This window comes from Heptranchias perlo, unplaced genomic scaffold (assembly GCF_035084215.1).
Source record: "Heptranchias perlo isolate sHepPer1 unplaced genomic scaffold, sHepPer1.hap1 HAP1_SCAFFOLD_1347, whole genome shotgun sequence".
Taxonomy (NCBI): Eukaryota; Metazoa; Chordata; class Chondrichthyes; order Hexanchiformes; family Hexanchidae; genus Heptranchias; species Heptranchias perlo.
Window position 1 is genome coordinate 20,360 of NW_027138588.1, and position 19,721 is coordinate 40,080.

At 49.4% G+C, this 19,721-nt stretch overlaps 1 protein-coding gene across 1 annotated transcript in view; it reads left to right on the forward strand.

Annotated features, from left to right (window-relative positions):
* The window catches only part of LOC137308639 (leucine-rich repeat-containing protein 71-like), a gene marked incomplete at its 3' end in the record, with an annotated part of 38,241 nt that extends 19,085 nt beyond the window's left edge, over window positions 1–19,156 (forward strand). The window contains exons 3-6 of the mRNA XM_067977244.1: window positions 2,077–2,196; window positions 2,859–3,008; window positions 17,597–17,672; window positions 19,082–19,156. Of these exons, the coding sequence (XP_067833345.1) occupies window positions 2,077–2,196; window positions 2,859–3,008; window positions 17,597–17,672; window positions 19,082–19,156 (421 nt within the window). The remainder of the gene's footprint in view (window positions 1–2,076; window positions 2,197–2,858; window positions 3,009–17,596; window positions 17,673–19,081) is intronic.
* Window positions 19,157–19,721: the final 565 nt, after the last annotated feature.

Below are 19,721 nucleotides of genomic sequence, written 5' to 3' on the forward strand. Positions count from 1 at the left end.
CACTGATATATCCCACACCCTTCACTGTAACACTCTGATATACCCCACACCCCTCACTGTAACACTCTGATATACCCCAGACCCCTCACTGTAACACTCTGATATACCCCACACCCCTCACTGTAACACTCTGATATACCCCACACCCCTCACTGTAACACTCTGATATACCCCACACCCCTCACTGTAACACTCTGATATACCCCACACCCCTCACTGTAACACTCTGATATATCCCACACCCCTCACTGTAACACTCTGATATATCCCACACCCCTCACTGTAACACTCTGATATATCCCACACCCCTCACTGTAACACTCTGATATACCCCAGACCCCTCACTGTAACACTCTGATATACCCCACACCCCTCACTGTAACACTCTGATATACCCCACACCCCTCACTGTAACACACTGATATACCCCACACCCCTCACTGTAACACACTGATATACCCCACACCCCTCACTGTAACACTCTGATATACCCCACACCCCTCACTGTAACACACTGATATACCCCACACCCCTCACTGTAACACTCTGATATACCCCACACCCCTCACTGTAACAATCTGATATACCCCACACCCCTCACTGTAACACTCTGATATATCCCACACCCCTCACTGTAACACTCTGATATACCCCACACCCTTCACTGTAACACTCTGATATACCCCACACCCCTCACTGTAACACTCTGATATACCCCAGACCCCTCACTGTAACACTCTGATATACCCCACACCCCTCACTGTAACACTCTGATATACCCCACACCCCTCACTGTAACACTCTGATATATCCCACACCCCTCACATAACACTCTGATATACTCCACACCCCTCACTGTAACACTCTGATATATCCCACACCCCTCACTGTAATACTCTGATATACCCCACACCCCTCACTGTAACACTCTGATATACCCCACACCCCTCACTGTAACTCTCTGATATACCCCACACCCCTCTGTAACACTCTGATATACCCCACACCCCTCACTGTAACACACTGATATACCCCACACCCCTCTGTAACACTCTGATATACCCCACACCCCTCACTGTAACACACTGATATACCCCACACCCCTCTGTAACACTCTGATATACCCCACACCCCTCTGTAACACTCTGATATACCCCACACCCCTCACTGTAACTCTCTGATATACCCCACACCCCTCTGTAACACTCTGATATACCCCACACCCCTCACTGTAACACTCTGATATACCCCATACCCCGCACTGTAACACTCTGATATACCCCACACCCCTCACTGTAACTCTCTGATATACCCCACACCCCTCACTGTAACACTCTGATATACCCCACACCCCTCACTGTAACACTCTGATATACCCCACACCCCTCACTGTAACACTCTGATATGCCCTTCACCCCTCACTGTAACACTCTGATATACCCCACACCCCTCACTGTAACACTCTGATATACCCCACACCCCTCTGTAATAGCTGGCCTTTCCCTGGTGGAGGCTGAGATCCCCACTCACGGTCTTTCTGTCCTTGGTTTCGAGTGGGTTCCCAAGCCTCGCTGAGCCTGATATCTGTGAAGTTAGTGCAGCTCGGGTTCGATGTTGAAATCTCCTGTTCTGTGTGGTACACTCAGTATCACTGTGATACGGGTCGTTCAAAGTGGTGGGCCAGATATCCCAACGTTACAAAATTGACAGCAAAAGACCAGTTGGTCCGACAAGCCTCTCCCACACTCGCTGGATCGCTCTCGCAGAGAACTGGCACGGACTCGACGGGTCGAATGGCCTCCTTCTGTGCTGTGACCATTCGATGATTCCATCTCATGTTGGCCGGACCGTCACAGGTAAAGACGTCTTCCCTCCTCCCCCAGCTCCACAGAGCAAAATAAACAGTGAAAAAAAAAACCCAGCACCGAAAATCCGCTGGGAATTCCCTCTCTGATCCTACTCTTCCACAGCTTAAAGTCGAGTCCCCCTGGCCCTCCCCAGCCTGTTACCCTGGAATAGTCCCTCACTATCTGTCTGGAGCTGTGTGATCGTACTCTGCCTGTTCTGTGTTTGCAGAGGACTACATGTGCACTGGGAACCTGGAGATGGACTTCACCGAACTGTGTGTCCGATCGGAGCTCCTGGAAATCCCGATCGTGGCAGTGAGACACCGCTCGGCCACCCCCAGCGGGATATGTAAGTCACCTTCCTGCATTTGGTTGTGGTGCATCTCGCCCTAAATTGAGATTCATTTTGCTGCTTCATTTAACGGGCAGTTTGGGACGAGGCAGTCTGGAAGCAGCAGGAATCCTGGGCTTCAAGGGATCTTCGGGTGTGACAACAAACAGTGATTGTCCCATCATTCATCGACAGCATGTTGAGTGTTAGGGTCGTTGTGTTAATCGATGTCAGGTGTCTGTGTCGGGGTGTCTGTGTCTGTGTCGGGGTGTCTGTGTCTGTGTCGGGGTGTCTGTGTCTGTGTCGGGGTGTCTGTGTCTGTGTCGGGGTGTCTGTCTGTGGCGGGGTGTCTGTGTCGGTGTCTGTGTCTGTGTCGGTGTCTGTGTCTGGTGTCTGTGTCGGTGTCTGGTGTTTGTGTCGGTGTCTGGTGTCGGTGTCTGGTGTCTGTGTCTGGTGTCGGTGTCTGGTGTCTGTGTCTGTGTCTGTGACGGGAGTCTGTCGGTGTCTGGTGTCTGTGTCGGTGTCTGGTGTCTGGTGTCTGTGTCTGGTGTCTGTGTCTGTGACGGGAGTCTGTCGGTGTCTGTGTCTGGTGTCTGGGTTACTGTTGGCTGCGATGTTGAGTGCTGTGCTTTACCCCTCCTGTAGCTTGCCTTCCATTAACTGTGTAGCTTCTCTTACAGTGGATGAGATGGAATCTCTCGCTGCTTCAGATAAAAGCTATTCCTCATCCATAGCCCCGTTGAAGGATCAGATCTCCTTCTTCAGGCCCAGTGTACAAGTGGAGCTGGAGAATGAGGACCCTAAGCTGGTGAAGGCTGTTTATATCAGAGGTACGGTTCAAACAGAGGACTGAGGCTGAGGTCGTTACAGAGCCTGGCCACCTAATGACCAGTGAACAGTGCGCGGTCAGCAATAACTTCCATTAGGACAGCGCCTTTAGAGGAGGAAGGAACAAAGAGGGACTGCGCCATGGGGGGAGGGATTCGGACCGAATGGAGGGGCTTTCAGCAGGTTTTTAATGCAGGAGAGAGAAGCAGAGGCGTTTACTGAGGGAGTTCCACAGAGTCGGGCTGATGTGCTTTGAATTCCCTCCCAGCAAAGGTTAGGATTAGGATCACGTGGGGTGCCCAGAAGGCCAGAACGGAAGGACTGGAGGCCGTGGGAGGCTGCAGGAGGTTCCAGTGAGAGGGTGGACAAGGGTGTGCAGGGATCTGAAGACGAGGAATTTAACCTGAAGATACATGGGGGGGATTGGGAGCAAATCAGCCAGGACGAGGGTGAGGGGCAGGACAGGGTCTGTGTGGCAGAGCTTTGGATAAATTGGAGCTTATGGAGCGGAGCAAGCAGGACACTGGGAAACAGAGCGCAGAGATAAGAAAAGCAGGTGTCAGGGTTCCTGTGGCAGAGGGAGGAGCAGAGGTGGACGTTACTCCCCATGGTGATGGATAGGATGTGGAATTCAAAGCTCAGCTCACGGGCGAACAGATGGGGGGTTTTTTTGAGAAAGGGGTGACCACAGCAGGTTTGAAATGGAGAGGACGGGGCCGGAGGAAAGGGAGCCATTATCATGGTCAGCTCGACTGGCGGCCAGGAGAGGGGAGGGGATCAAAGGGGCAGGAGGAGGGTGGCGGAGACGGGAGAGGCAGGAACTTGGAGCAAAAGTGAGTGAGGTCGGGGGGAGAGGAAGGGAAGGTAATGTCAGACGAAGCAGCACCAATGGTCTTTTATAACACCGAGCTGAATGGTTGGTTCAGCTCAACGCTCTGCACAGGGGCCTGGGTCTGGCTCATGATTCCCCAGGCAATATTTTCACTCCTCCTCTCCTCAAGGTGCTGACTGTTACGAGGCCGAGGGTGCCAGATATCGTCCGGCATCTTGTCCAAATGGTCAGTCTTCATCGGTGAGCCCAGACAGTGAATGCCAGCTGTGTATCGGACTGTGTATCGGACTGTGTATCGGACTGTGTATCGGACTGTGTATCGGACCGTGCAGTGTATCGAACTGTGTATCAGACTGTGTATCGGACCACGCAGTGTATCGAACTGTGTATTGGACTGTGTATCGGACTGTGTATAGGACCATGCAGTGTATCGGACTGTGTATCGGACCACGCAGTGTATCTCACTGTGTATCGGACTGTGTATTGGACCACACAATGTATCGAACTGTGTATCGGACTGTGTATAGGACCATGCAGTGTATCGGACTGTGTATCGGACCACGCAGTGTATCTCACTGTGTATCAGACTGTGTATTGGACCACGCAGTGTATCTCACTGTGTATCGGACTGTGTATTGGACCACGCAGTGTATCTCACTGTGTATCGGACTGTGTATTGGACCACGCAGTGTATCTCACTGTGTATCGGACTGTGTATCGGACCACACAGTGTATCGAACTGTGTATAGGACCATGCAGTGCATCGAACTGTGTATCGGACTGTGTATTGGACCACGCAGTGTATCGGACTGTGTATTGGACCACACAGTGTATCGAACTGTGTATCGGACTGTGTATAGGACCATGCAGTGCATCGAACTGTGTATCGGACTGTGTATCAGACCAAGCAGTGTATCGGACTGTGTATCGGATCGAGCAGTGTATCGGACCGTGTATCGGATCGAGCAGTGTATCAGACTGTGTATCGGACCGAGCAGTGTATCGGACCGTGTATCGGACCGTGCAGTGTATCAGACTGTGTATCGGACCGAGCAGTGTATCGGACTGTGTATCAGACCATGCAGTGTATCAGACTGTGTATCGGACCGAGCAGTGTATTGGACTGTGTATCGGACTGTGTATCAGACCATGCAGTGTATCAGACTGTGTATCGCACCATGCAGTGTATCGGACTGTGTTTCGGACCGAGCAGTGTATTGGACTGTGTTTCGGACCGTGCAGTGTATCGGACTGTGTTTCGGACCGAGCAGTGTATTGGACTGTGTATCGGACCGAGCTGTGTATTGGACTGTGTATCGGACTGTGTATCGGACCAAGCAGTGTATCGGACCAAGCAGTGTATCGGACTGTGTATCGGACTGTGTTTCGGACCGTGCAGTGTATTGGACTGTGTTTCGGACCATGCAGTGTATCGGACTGTGTTTCGGACCGAGCAGTGTATCAGACCGTGCAGTGTATTGGACTGTGTTTCGGACCGTGCAGTGTATCGGACTGTGTTTCGGACCGAGCAGTGTATTGGACTGTGTATCGGACCGAGCTGTGTATCGGACTGTGTTTCGGACCGAGCAGTGTATCAGACCGTGCAGTGTATTGGACTGTGTTTCGGACCGTGCAGTGTATCGGACTGTGTTTCGGACCGAGCAGTGTATTGGACTGTGTATCGGACCGTGCAGTGTATCGGACCGTGCAGTGTTTCGGACCGTGCAGTGTATCGGACTGTGTTTCAGACCGTGCAGTGTATTGGACTGTGTATCGGACCGTGCAGTGTATCGGACTGTGTTTCAGACCGTGCAGTGTATTGGACTGTGTATCGGACCGTGCAGTGTATCGGACTGTGTTTCGGACCGTGCTCGATCCTGTCCTTTTGGGTTATTGGATAATGGTTAGCAGCAGACTTGTCTCCTCTCTAAACCTGAGACCAAATGAGTTCAGCTACTGCAGAACAGATTGGGGATTATGGAATCATAGAATCATAGAATGATACAGCACAGAAGGAGGCCATTCGGCCCATTGTGCCTGTGCCGGCTCTTTGAAAGAGCTATCCAATTAGTCCCACTCCCCTGCTCTTTCCCCACAGCCCTGCAAATTTTTCCCCTTCAAGTATTTATCCAATTCCCCTTTTGAAAGTTATTATTGAATCTGCTTCCACCGCCCTTTCAGGCGGTGAATTCCAGATCAGAACAACTCGCTGCGTGAAAAAAATTCTCCTCATCTCCTCCTCTGGTTTTTTGCCAATTATCTTCAATCTGTGTCCTCTGGTTCCCGACCCTCCTGCCACTGGAAACAGTTTCTCCTTATTTACTCTATCAAAACTGTCCACCGACAGGGATTGATCCGAGGCCTTCCTGGCTCACCGTGGGCAGTGCATTTACTCACTGAGCCATCGGATGATCTCAGGGAGCGTACCGTAAACATCGACACCAACCACAGGGCTCTGAAAGTGGCAGCCAGATCGCCACGCACTCGGGGGAATAAAGAAACAGGTCAGCAATACTTGTGTGCATGTCAACAAAACCCAAGTTCCTGTAGTATTGCACAAGGGCAGTATTCACACCAAGCAGTGTTATAGGGGAGTGATTTTTTTTTATTATTTGTTCATGGGATGTGGGCGTCGCTGGCGATGCCAGCATTTATCGTCCATCCCTAATTGCCCTTGAGAAGGTGGTGGTGAGCCGCCTTCTTGAACCGCTGCAGTCCGTGTGGTGAAGGTTCTCCCACAGTGCTGTTAGGAAGGGAGTTCCAGGATTTTGACCCAGCGACGATGAAGGAACGGCGATATATTTCCAAGTCGGGATGGTGTGTGATTTGGAGGGGAACGTGCAGGTGGTGTTGTTCCCATGTGCCTGCTGCCCTTGTCCTTCTAGGTGGTAGAGGTCGCGGGTTTGGGAGGTGCTGTCGAAGAAGCCTTGGCGAGTTGCTGCAGTGCATCCTGTGGATGGTACACACTGCAGCCACAGTGCGCCGGTGGTGAAGGGAGTGAATGTTTAGGGTGGTGGATGGGGTGCCAATCAAGTGGGCTGCTTTGTCCTGGATGGTGTTGAGCTTCTTGAGTGTTGTTGGAGCTGCGCTCATCCAGGCAAGTGGAGAGTATTCCATCACACTCCTGACTTGTGCCTTGTAGATGGTGGAAAGGCTTTGGGGAGTCAGGAGGTGAGTCACTCGCCGCAGAATACCCAGCCTCTGACCTGCTCTCATAGCCACAGTATTTATATGGCCAGTCCAGTTAAGTTTCTGGTCAATGGTGACCCCCAGGATGTTGATGGTGGGGATTCGGTGATGGTAATGCCGTTGAATGTCAAGGGGAGGTGGTTAGACTCTCTCTTGTTGGAGATGGTCATTGCCTGGCACTTGTCTGGCGTGAATGTTACTTGCCACTTACCAGCCCGAGCCTGGATGTTGTCCAGGTCTTGCTGCATACGGGCTCGGACTGCTTCATTATTTGAGGGGTTGCGAATGGAACTGAACACTGTGCAATCATCAGCGAACATCCCCATTTCTGACCTTATGATGGAGGGAAGGTCATTGATGAAGCAGCTGAAGATGGTTGGGCCTAGGACACTGGTCTGAGGAACTCCTGCAGCAATGTCCTGGGGCTGAGATGATTGGCCTCCAACAACCACTACCATCTTCCTTTGTGCTCGGTATGACTCCTGCCACTGGAGAGTTTTCCCCCTGATTCCCATTGACTTCAATTTTACTAGGGCTCCTTGGTGCCACAATCGGTCAAATGCTGCCTTGATGTCAAGGGCAGTCACTCTCACCTCACCTCTGGAATTCAGCTCTTTTGTCCATGTTTGGACCAAGGCTGTAATGAGGTGTGGAGCCGAGTGGTCCTGGCGGAACCCAAACTGAGCATCGGTGAGCAGGTTATTGGTGAGTAAGTGCCGTTTGATAGCACTGTCAACGACACCTTCCATCACTTTGCTGATGATTGAGAGTAGACTGATGGGGCGGTAATTGGCCGGATTGGATTTGTCCTGCTTTTTGTGGACAGGACATACCTGGGCAATTTTCCACATTGTCGGGTGGATGCCAGTGTTGTAGCTGTACTGGAACAGCTTGGCTCGAGGCGCAGCTAGTTCTGGAGCACAAGTCTTCAGCACTACAGCTGGGATGTTGTCGGGGCCCATAGCCTTTGCTGTATCCAGTGCACTCAGCCGTTTCTTGATATTACGTGGAGTGAATCGAATTGGCTGAAGACTGGCTTCTGTGATGGTGGGGATATCGGGAGGAGGCCGAGATGGATCATCCACTCGGCACTTCTGGCTGAAGATGGTTGCAAACGCTTCAGCCTTGTCTTTTACACTCACATGCTGGACTCCGCCATCATTGAGGATGGGGATGTTTGCAGAGCCTCCTCCTCCCATTAGTTGTTTAATTGTCCACCACCATTCACGACTGGATGTGGCAGGACTGCAGAGCTTTGATCTGATCAGTTGGTTGTGGGATCGCTTACCTCTATCTACAGCATGTTGCTTCCACTGTTTAGCATGCATGTAGTCCTGAGTTGTAGCTTCACCAGGTTGGCACCTCATTTTTAGGTACGCCTGGTGCTGCTCCTGGCATGCTCTTCTACACTCCTCATTGAACCAGGGTTGATCCCCTGGCTTGTTGGTAATGGTAGAGTGAGGAATATGCCGGGCCATGAGGTTACAGATTGTGCTGGAATGCAATTCTGCTGCTGATGGCCCACAGCACCTCATGGATGCCCAGTTTTGAGTTGCTAGATCTGTTCTGAATCTATCCCATTTAGCACGGTGGTAGTGCCACACAACACGTTGGATGGTGTCCTCAGCGCGAAGACGGGACTTCGTCTCCACGAGGAATGTGCGGTGGTCACTCCTACCAATACTGTCATGGACAGATGCATCTGCGACAGGTAGATTGGTGAGGACGAGGTCAAGTAAGTTTTTCCCTCGTGTTGGTTCGCTCACCACCTGCCGCAGGCCCAGTCTGGCAGTTATGTCCTTCAGGACTCGGCCAGCTCGGTCAGTAGTGGTGCTACCAAGCCACTCTTGGTGATGGACATTGAAGTCCCCCACCCAGAGTACATTCTGTGCCCTTGCTACCCTCAGTGCTTCCTCCAAGTGGTGCTCAACATGGAGGAGGACTGATTCATCAGCTGAGGGAGGACGGTAGGTGGTAATCAGCAGGAGGTTTCCTTGCCCATGTTTGACCTGATGCCATGAGATTTCATGGGGTACAGAGTCAATGTTGAGGACTCCCAGGGCCACTCCCTCCTGACTGTATATCACTGTACCGCCACCTCTGTTGGGTCTGTCCTGCCGGTGGGACAGGACATACCCAGGGATGGTGATGGAAGAGTCTGGGACGTTGGCCGAAAGATATGATTCTGTGAGTATGGCTATGTCAGGCTGTTGCTTGACTAGTCTGTGGGACAGCTCTCCCAATTTTGGCACAAGTCCCCAGATGTTAGTGAGGAGGACTTTGCAGGGTCGACTGGGCTTGGTGTTTTTTTGCCGTTGTCGTGTTCGGTGCCTCGTGGTCCGTCCGGTTTTATTCTTATTATGACTTTTCGTAGTGAGATTTTACAACTGAGTGGCTTGCTAGGCCATTTCAGAGGGCAATTAAGAATCAACCACATTGCTGTCGGTCTGGAGTCACATATCGGGTAAGGACGGCATGTTTCCTTCCCTCAAGGACATTAGTGAACCAGATCGTTTTTTACGACAATCCGGTAGTTTCATGGCCACCATTACTGATACTAGTATTTTAATTCCAGATTTTTATTTAATTAATTGAATTTAAATTCCCCAGCTGCCGTGGCGGGATTTGAATTCATGACTGGATTTTAGTCCGGGCTTCTGGATTACTAGTCCAGTAACGTAACCACTATGCTACCGTACCCTATTTGAGGAGAAATCAGTGGCAAGCCAGTGGGAGGCACTAAAAAGTGAAATTCTACGTGTAGAACAATGGTACTATGTTTGCAGTCTTCCAGTCCTCCGGTACCTCCCCTGTATCTAGTGAGGATTGGAAAATGATCCTCAGAGCATCCGCTATTTCCTCCCTGGCTTCCTTCAATAGCCCAGGAAACAATCCATCCGGCCCTGGTGACTTATCAACTTTCAACACAGACACGTCCCCTTAAAGAAAAAGGGTGGCACTGCCAAATCTAGAGCCCCCTGGTTGTTTAGAAGTATACGGGGCAAGATAAAGCAGAAAAAGAAAGCTTAAGACTGTGACAGCAAACTAAATACTGCAGAAAGCCTAGAGGAGTATGGAAAGTACAGGGATGACGCAAAAAAGGAAATAAGGAAAGCAAGGAGAGGGCATGAAAAATATTAGCTAGTAAGATTAAAGAAAACCCAAAGATATTTTATCAGTACATTAAGAACAAGAGGATAGCTGAGGAAAAGGTGGGACCTATCAGGGATGATAAGGGTAACTTGTGTGTAGAAGCAGAGGATGTGGGTAGGGTTTTAAATGAATATTTTGTCTGTGTTTTCACAAAGGGATGATCCGGACGTAGTAGTTAAAGAGGAGAGGTGTGAAATATTGGATAAGGTAAACATAACGAGAGAGGAAGTACTAGAGGGACAGGAATCCTTGAAAGTTGATAAGTCACCAGGGCCAGATGGATTGTTTCCTAGGCTATTGAAGGAAGCCAGGAAGGAAATAGCGGATGCTCTGAGGATCATTTTCCAATCCTCACTAGATACAGGGGAGGCAACGGAGGACTGGAACACTGCAAACATAGTACCATTGTTCAAAAAGGGTATGAGGGAAAGGCCGAACAATTATAGGCCGGTCAGTCTTACCTCGGTGGTGGGCAAACTATTAGAATCAATACTGAGAGATAGGATAAACTGTCACTTGGAAAGGCATGGTTTAATCAGGGATAGTCAGCATGGATTTGTTCAGGGAAGGTCATGCCTTACAAATCTGATTGAATTCTTTGAGGAAGTGACAAGGAGGATTGATGAGGGTAGTGTAGTGGATGTTGTCTACATGGATTTTAGTAAGGCATTTGACAAGGTCCCACATGGCAGACTGGTCAGAAAGGTAAAAGCCCATGGGATACAGGGAAATGTGGCGAATTGGATCCAAAATTGGCTCAGTAACAGGAAACAAAGGGTAAAAGTCGATGGATGTCTTTGCGAATGGAAATCCGTTTCCAGTGGTGTGCCACAGGGCTCAGTGTTGGGTCCCTTGCTGTTTGTGGTATATATTAATGATTTGGACTTGAATGTAGGGGGCATGATTGGCAAATTTGCAGACGACACAAAAATTGTCCGTGTAGTTGATAGTGAAGAGGCTAGCTGTAGACTCCAAGAAGATATCAATGGGTTGGTGGAGTGGGCGGAAAAGTGGCAAATGGAGTTCAACCCGGAGAAGTGTGAGGTAATGCACTTAGGGAGGGCAAACAGTAAAAGGGAATACGCAGTAAACGGGAATATATTGAGAGGGGTAAAGGAAGTGAGAGACCTTGGAGTGCATGTGCACAGGTCCCTGAAGGTGGAAGTACAGGTAGATAAGGTTGTGAAGAAGGCATATGGAATGCTCTCCGTTATTAGCCGAGGTAAAGAATACAAAAGCAGGGATGTAATGATGGAACTGTATAAAACGCTGGTAAAGCCACAGCTGGAAACAGCTTTCCAGTCACAAAAACACCCATCGACCATTACCCTTTGCTTCCTGCCACTGAGCCAATTTTGGATCAAACTTGCCACTTTCCCTTGGATCCCATGAGCTTTTACTTTTTTGACCAGTCTGCCATGTGGGACCTTGTCAAAAGCCTTGCTAAAATCCATGTAGACTACATCAAATGCATTACCCTCATCGACCCTCCTTGTTACCTCCTCAAAAAATGCAATCAAGTTAGTCAGACACGACCTTCCCTCAACAAATGCATGCTGACTGTCATTGATTAACCCGTGCCTTTCTAAATGACGATTTATCCTGTCCCTCAGAATTGATTCCAATAATTTGCCCACCGCCGAGGTTAGACTGATTGGCCTGTAATTACTCGGTCTATCTCTTTCTCCCTTTTTAACCAATGGTACAACGTTACAGTCCTCCAATCGTCCGGCACCACGTCTGTATCCAGGGAGGATTGGAAAATGATGGTCAGAGCCTCTGCTATTTCCTCCCTTGCTTCTCTTAGTAACCTGGGATACATTTCATCTGGGCCTGGTGATTTATCTCCTTTCAAAGATGCTGAACCCCTTAATACTTCCTCTCTCTCTAAGTTTATCCCATCCAGTATGATGGTGCAAGGCAAGGAGGGTGGTAATGGGACAAGTAAAGAAACAAAAGATGGGTCTAGAGGAGCTGTAAATGGCAACATCAGAACCATTACCAGCACCTGGTGTCCGAAAAAATGGGAGCAGTGGTTCTGATCTGAAGTTATTGAAATCAGTGTTGAGTCCGGAAAGTTGTAAAGTGTCTAATCGAAAAATGAGGAGCTGTTCCTCGAGCTTCCGTTGAGCTTCATTGGAACAATGTAAGAGGGCAAGATCAGAGTGCGAGTGGGACGGGGAATTCAAATGGCAAGTGACCGGCAGCTCAGGGTCACACTTGCGGACTGAGTGGAGGCGTTCAGCAAGGCGATCATCCAGTCTGAGTTTGGTCTCCCCAATGTAGAGGAGACCGCATTGTGAGCAGCGGATACAGTATAGTAAATTGGAAGACGTACAAGTAAATCGCTGTTTCACCTGGAAGGAGTGTTTGGGGCCCTGGACGGTGGGAAGGGAGGAGGTGAAGGGGGCAGGTGTTGCATCTCCTGCGCTCGCACGGGAAGGTGCCGTGGGGAGGAGAGCGGGTGTTGGAGGTGCACCAGGGGGACAACATATTGCTAGAGAGAGAGGATGTCCTGGAGGGGTCAAGTACAGAATCTATTTGGTTGGAGTTAAGAAACAGGTTCGAGTTGGTTAGAGTTAAAGCCAAATCGTGTTGAACTAACTTGATAGGGTTTTTTGATGAGGTAACAGAGAGGGTCGATGAGGGCAATGCAGTTGACGTGGTACATATGGACTTTCAAAAGGCGTTTGATAAGTGGACCAGGGTGTCGCGGAGAGAATGATGAAAGGGGAGCGGAGGGGAAGATGTGTTTGGTGGTGGGATCACGCTGGAGGTGGCGGACATGGCGGGGGATGATACATTGAATGTGCAGACTGGTGGGGTGGAAGATGAGGACAAGGGGGACTCTATCATGGTTCTGGGAGGAAGGGGAAGGGGTGGGCAGAAGTGCGGGAAGTGTGATGGACACAGTTGAGGGCCCCGTCAACTACGGTGGAGGGGATTCCTTGGTTGAGGAGAAAAGAAGTCATATCAGAAGCACTGGTGTGGAAGGTGGCATCGTCAGAGCAGATGCGACGGAGAAGCTGAGAAAAGGGAATAGAGTCCTTCCAGGAAGTGGGTGGGAAGAAGTGTAATCAAGGAGTTGGTGGGCTTATTGTAGATATTGGCTGACAGCCTATCCCCTGTGTTTTCAAAAAGGAATTGAATAGGTACCTGAAGAAGAAAAATTTGGAGAGCTACGGGGAAAGAGCGGGGGAGTGGGACGAGCTGGATTGCTCTTACAAAGAGCCAGTGCAGGCTCAATGGGCTGAATGGCCTCCTTCTGTGCCGTAACCATTGGCTTTGTGAAACTGGATGTGGTTTAAGTTCTGTGCTGGCGATGGGGCACAAAGTCATTGGCTGATTTGTTATTTCACATGTAGGAACATAGGAACAGGAGTAGGCCATTCAGCCCCTCGTGCCTGCTCCACCATTTGATAAGATCATGGCTGATCTGTGATCTAACTCCATATACCTGCCTTTGGCCCATATCCCTTAATACCTTTGGTTGCCAAAAAGCTATCTATCTCAGATTTAAATTTAGCAATTGAGCTAGTATCAATTGCCGTTTGTGGAAGAGAGTTCCAAACTTCTACCACCCTTTGTGTGTAGAAATGTTTTCTAATCTCGCTCCTGAAAGGTCTGGATTCAATTTTTGGACTGTGCCCCCTACTCCTAGAATCCCCAACCAGCGGAAATAGTTTCTCTCTATCCACCCTATCTGTTCACCTTAATATCTTATAAACTTCGATCAGATTACCCCTTAACCTTCGAAACTCTAGAGAATACAACCCCAATTTGTGTAATCTCTCCTCGTAACTTAACCCTTGAAGTCCGGGTATCATTCTAGTAAACCTACGCTGCACTCCCTCCAAGGCCAATATGTCCTTCCGAAGGTGCGGTGCCCAGAACTGCTCACAGTACTCCAGGTGCGGTCTAACCAGGGTTTTGTATAGCTGCAGCATAACTTCTGCCCCCTTGTACTCAGGTCCTCTCGATATAAAGGCCAGCATTCCATTAGCCTTATAGATTATTTTCTGCACCTGTTCATGACACTTCAATGATATATGTACCTGCACTACTAAGTCCCTTTGGACATCCACTGTTTTTAACTTTTTACCATTTAGAAAGTACCCTGTTCTATCCTTTTTTGATCCAAAGTGGATGACCTCACATTTGTCTATATCGAATTCCATTTGCCACAGTTTTGCCCATTCACCTAATCTATCAATATCGCTTTGTAATTTTATGTTTTCATCTACACTGCTTACAATGCCACCAATCTTTGTGTCATCGGCAAACTTAGATATGAGACTTTCTATGCCTTCATCTAAGTCGTTAATAAATATTGTGAATAATTGAGGGCCCAAGATAGATCCCTGCGGGACTCCACTAGTCACATCCTGCCAATGTGAGTATCTTCCCATTATCCCTACTCTCTGTCGCCTTTCGCTCAGCCAACTTCCTAACCAAGTCTGTACTTTTCCCTCGATTCCATGGGCTTCTATCTTAGCTAACAGTCTCTTATGTGGGACCTTATCAAATGCCTTCTGGAAGTCCATATAAATAACATCCATTGACATTCCCCTGACCACTACTTTAGTCACTTCTTCAAAAAATTCAATCAGGTTTGTCAGGCACGACCTACCTTTCACAAATCCATGCTGGCTCTCTCTGATTAACTGAAAATTCTCGAGGTGTTCAGTCACCCTATCCTTAATTATAGACTCCAGCAATTTCCCCACAACAGATGTTAGGCTAACTGGTCTATAATTCCCTGGTTTCCCTCTCTCTCCTTTCTTAAAAAGCGGAGTGACATGTGCAATTTTCCAATCTAGAGGGACAGTTCCTGAATCTAGAGAACTTCAAAAGATTATAGTTAGGGCATCCGCAATGTGCTCACCTACTTCCTTTAAAACCCTGGGATGGAAACCATCTGGTCCTGGGGATTTGTCACTCTTTAGTGCTATTATTTTTTTCATTACTGTTGCTTTACTTATGTTAATTTTATCAAGTCCCTGTCCCCGATTCAATATTAGTTTTCTTGGGATTCTTGGGCATGCTATCCTCTTTTTCCACTATAAATACTGACGCAAAGTAATCGTTCAACATGTCCGCCATTTCCCCATTGTCAATGACAATATCCCCACTTTCAGTTTTTAAGGGGCCAACACTGCTCCTGACCACCCTCTTTTTCCTAATATAACTATAAAAGTTCTTCGTATTGGTTTTGATATCCCTTGCAAGTTTCTTTTCATACTCTCTGTTTTGTGACCCTTTCTTGATCTTTGTATCTTTCCCATTCGCCAAGATCTATGCCATTTTTTGCCTTTTTTATGCCCTTTCCTTATGTCTTATACTGTCCCTTACCTCTTTAGTTGTCCATGGCTGTTTTTTTTGGCAAGTAGAGTTCTTGCCCCTCAGGGGTATAAACAGGTTCTGTATCACGTTAAATGTTTCTTTAAACATTTCCCACTGATCATCAGTCGTTTTACCCATTAACAGATTTGCCCAGTTTACTGTGGACAGTCTCTGTCTCATCCCATTGAAGTCGGCCTTACCCAAGTCGAGAATCTTAGCAGCTGATTCACTTTTTTCCCTTTCAAACACTACATTGAACTCGATCGTGTTATGATCGTTATTGGATAGATGTTCACGCACAGTTAAGCTGTTAACTAAATCTGGTTCATTACTCATTACTAAATCTAGTATGGCTTGCCCCCTTGTTGCCTCTAGGACATACTGCTGTCGAAAACTATCCCGGACACACTCAAGAAATTCACTACCTTTCTGACAGTTGCTAGTCTGCTTTCCCCAATCTATGTGAAGGTTAAAGTCCTCCATTAAGACCACTATGCCTTTGTTACACACTTGTCTAATCTCTGCATTTATACAATCTAGCACTTTAGAGTTGCTGCCAGGGCTCCAATACACAACTCCCACTGTAGTCTTAGATCCTTTCCTATTTCTCAATTCAACCCATAAGGTCTCTGTTGGCTGCTTACCTCTCGTTATATCCCCCTTTATCATTGAAGTGATTTCATCTCTAATCACTAAGGCTACTCCTCCCCCTCTTCCATTTTCCCTATCTCTCCTGTAGACCTTATAACCTGGTATATTTAGTTCCCAATCCTGACCATCCTGCAGCCATGTCTCAGTAATAGCTATCATGTCATACCCTCCAATTTGAATTTGAACCTGTAGTTCATTTAATTTATTCCTTATACTCCGTGCATTTGTATATCGAACTCTTAGTTGGGCCACACACCCTATGTAGTAACAACAAATCACATTCACTTAGTACCTTTAACGTAGAAAAATGCCCCAAGGCGCTTCACAGGGGTGTCGTCAGACAGAAAAAGGACGCTGAGACAAAGAACGACAAAGTCTTAAGGAGGGTCTTAAAGGAAGAGTGGGAAGAGGAGGGGCGGGGGCGTTTAGGGAGGGAATTCCAGAGCATAGGGCCGAGACAGCTGGAGGCCCGGCCGCCAATGGTGAGGTGAAGGGTGGAGGGGATGCGTAAAAGGCCAGATTCAGAGGAATGGAAAGTTCGGAGGTGGGGGTGGGGAAATTGTAAGGCTGGTGGAGGTCACGGAGATCAGGAGAGGCAAGACTACGGAGGGATTTAAATATGAGGACAAGAATTTGAAATTTGAGCTGTTGGGGGGGGGGGGTGGGGGTTTGGTGGGGGTGCTGGGTGGGGATGAGTGGGGGAGGGTGGGGGGATGGGTTGGGTGGGTGGCGGCTGGCAGGGGGATGGGTGGGGGTGGTTGAGGTGGGTGGGGGCTGGCAGTGGGGATGGGAGCCGATGTAGGTCAGCATGGATGGGGTGGTGGTGAACGAGACTTGCTGCAGGATAGTTACGGGCAGCAGAGGTTTAGTTGAAGTTTCTGAAGGGTGGGTAACCAGTACACCCCTCTGGGTAACCAGTACACCCCTCTGGGTAACCAGTACACCCTCTGGGTAACCAGTACACCCCTCTGGATGATGAACCAAATCCCCTAGACTGGATTTATTATGCCATACACTTCTGACTTTCTCAAAACATCTGGGTCTGTGTCGAGGGAATTGGATTAGTTTTCTTATTTAGATTGATACAGGGCTATGGGGAGAGAGTGGGGCAGTGGGATTAGTGTGGGATTGATACAGGGCTATGGGGAGAGAGCAGGGCAGTGGGATTAGTTTGGATTGATACAGGGCTATGGGGAGAGAGTGGGGCAGTGGGATTAGTTTGGGATTGATACAGGGTTATGGGGAGAGAGTGGGGCAGTGGGATTAGTTTGGGATTGATACAGGGTTATGGGGAGAGAGTGGGGCAGTGGGATTAGTTTGGGATTGATACAGGGCTATGAGGTGATCCCTTTCACAGTCAGTTTATGTGCTGCTCGGAGAATGGAACCAGGATTAATAATTGTCCTGCTTCCCGTCTTTCAGGCTGGATGATTGATCAAAGATTCATGTCCATCTTTCAGAAGTGTCTGCCTGCCATCAGCAGCCTGCAAACCGTCAAGTGAGTGAATGCATCGGTATCTGATCTCCCACTGCCCTTTGACTGTATAATGTGGTTGTAACTAGTTCGTGGGTTTGACTGTATAGACTCTCCTCTCCCTCTCTCTTCTCGCCCTCCCCCTCTCTTCTCTCCCTCCCTCTCACCTCTCTCTCCCCCTCTCGCCCTCTCTCTCTGACCCCCTCTTTCTCCTCTCCCTCCCCCTCCCCTTCCCCCTCCACCTCCCCTTCCCCTTCCACCTCCCCTTCCCCCTCCACCTCCCCTTCCCCCTCCACCTCCCCTTCCCCCTCCCCCTCCCCCTCTCTCTCCCCCTCTCTCTCCCCTCCTCTCTCCACCACTCTCTCTACCCTGTCTTTCCCCTGCTCTCTAACCCCCCACTCCCCCTCTCTCTCTCTCCCTCCTCCCTCTCTCTACTCCCCCTCTCTCCACTCCCCCCTCTCTCCCCTCTCTCTACTCCCCCCTCTCTCTACTCTCCCCTCTCTCTCTCTCTCTCTACTCTCCCCTCTCTCTACGCCCCCCTCTCTCTACGCCCCCCTCTCTCTCTACGCCCCCCTGTCTACTCCCTCTCCCTCTTTTTCAACTTCCTCTCTCTCCCCTTTTCCCTCTCTCCCCCCTCTCCTCCCCTTCTCTTCTCCTCCCTCTCCCTCTATCCCCTCTCTCTCTCCTCCCCCCTCTCTACTGCCCCTCTCTCTCTCTCCCCTCTCCCCTCCCCTCTCTCTACCCTCTCTCTCTATACTCCCTCCCTCTCTCTTTCCTCCCTCCCTCTCTCTCTCCCCCTCTCTTTCTCTCCTCTCTCTCTCCTCTCTCCTCCCTCTCTCTCTCTCCTCCCTCCCTCTCTCTCCCCCCTCTCTCTCTCCTCCCTCCCTCTCTCTCTCTCCCTCCCTCTCTGTCTCTCTCCATCCTCTCTCTCTCTCTCTCCCCCCTCTCTCTCTCCTCCCTCTCTCTCTCTCTCTCTCTCCTCCCTCTCTCTCTCTCCCCCCTCCCTCTCTCCCCCCTCTCTCTCTCTCCTCCCTCTCTCTCTCTCTCTCTCTCTCTCTGAAGACGGGGTATTGAGCCAGAAATTGCCCCTGAAATATTGGCGGAGCTCATCAGCGCGCTCCGTTTTTAGTGGTGAATTGAAGGAGCGAGTTCCCGCGTTCGCACAGGCCCAGTGAAACGCGGAAATGGTGAACTTGCTCCTCGTGATTCGCCGGTGATGTGACAGCTTCAAATTAAAGGGCCGTCGCACGCTGCAATCAGAGAAACCATTGAAAAGGCGCCAACTTGCTCATCTGCTCAGCTGGAAAGTAACTCATTACACCACAAAACAGGTACGCTTAAAAACGCCAGGTCTAAACTGCGCTGGACAGACTGTAAATGAATCCCCCCTCCCCATGAATGTTGCTGTGCTGATCTCCAGTCTTCCCTTGCAGCCTCTGGAATGTGGGCCTGACAGAAATCACCTTCATTGCACTCACCGCCATCCTGCACCAGTGCTCCAACCTCAAGTAAGAGACTTTTTACTGTGATATAGCATGTGAGAGGGCCACGCCTGCCGGCCAAGCAGTTCCGTGGAGGGCTGTTGGAGCCAGCCGCCCCAATTGTTGATTATTGAGCCTGACACCGAGGAGTGACCTCATTCCCAACACCCATCGTCAAATGTGTCACCATGACACCAACTCAACCCAGACAGACCCTGCTTATCTCCAGCAAACCCCGGGAGATGGTGACGGTGCCCAGTCCGGAGGCAAAACCTGCCTTTTGCCAACGTGACCTTCGGGCTTGTTGCTCATGACTGCCTTTTACGCGGTGATGTCAGTCGATATCGAACACATCTGTATCTATAATACGTTAAACATGTGCATCAATTTTCTGTCCGCACCACTAGACTTTCAGTGGTCGCGTTTTTTGTTAAATTTTCAGTCATTTTTTCCCCCACTCTAATTTCCTCATTTAACACGGGGTCTCCCTCTTTAAACCCCTCACACCGAGTGACTGTGGAACAGATTGCTCAGCTCGGCCCCAAACCTGCTTTCTTCACTGAGCTACCACAAATCATTCGAATCCTGAACG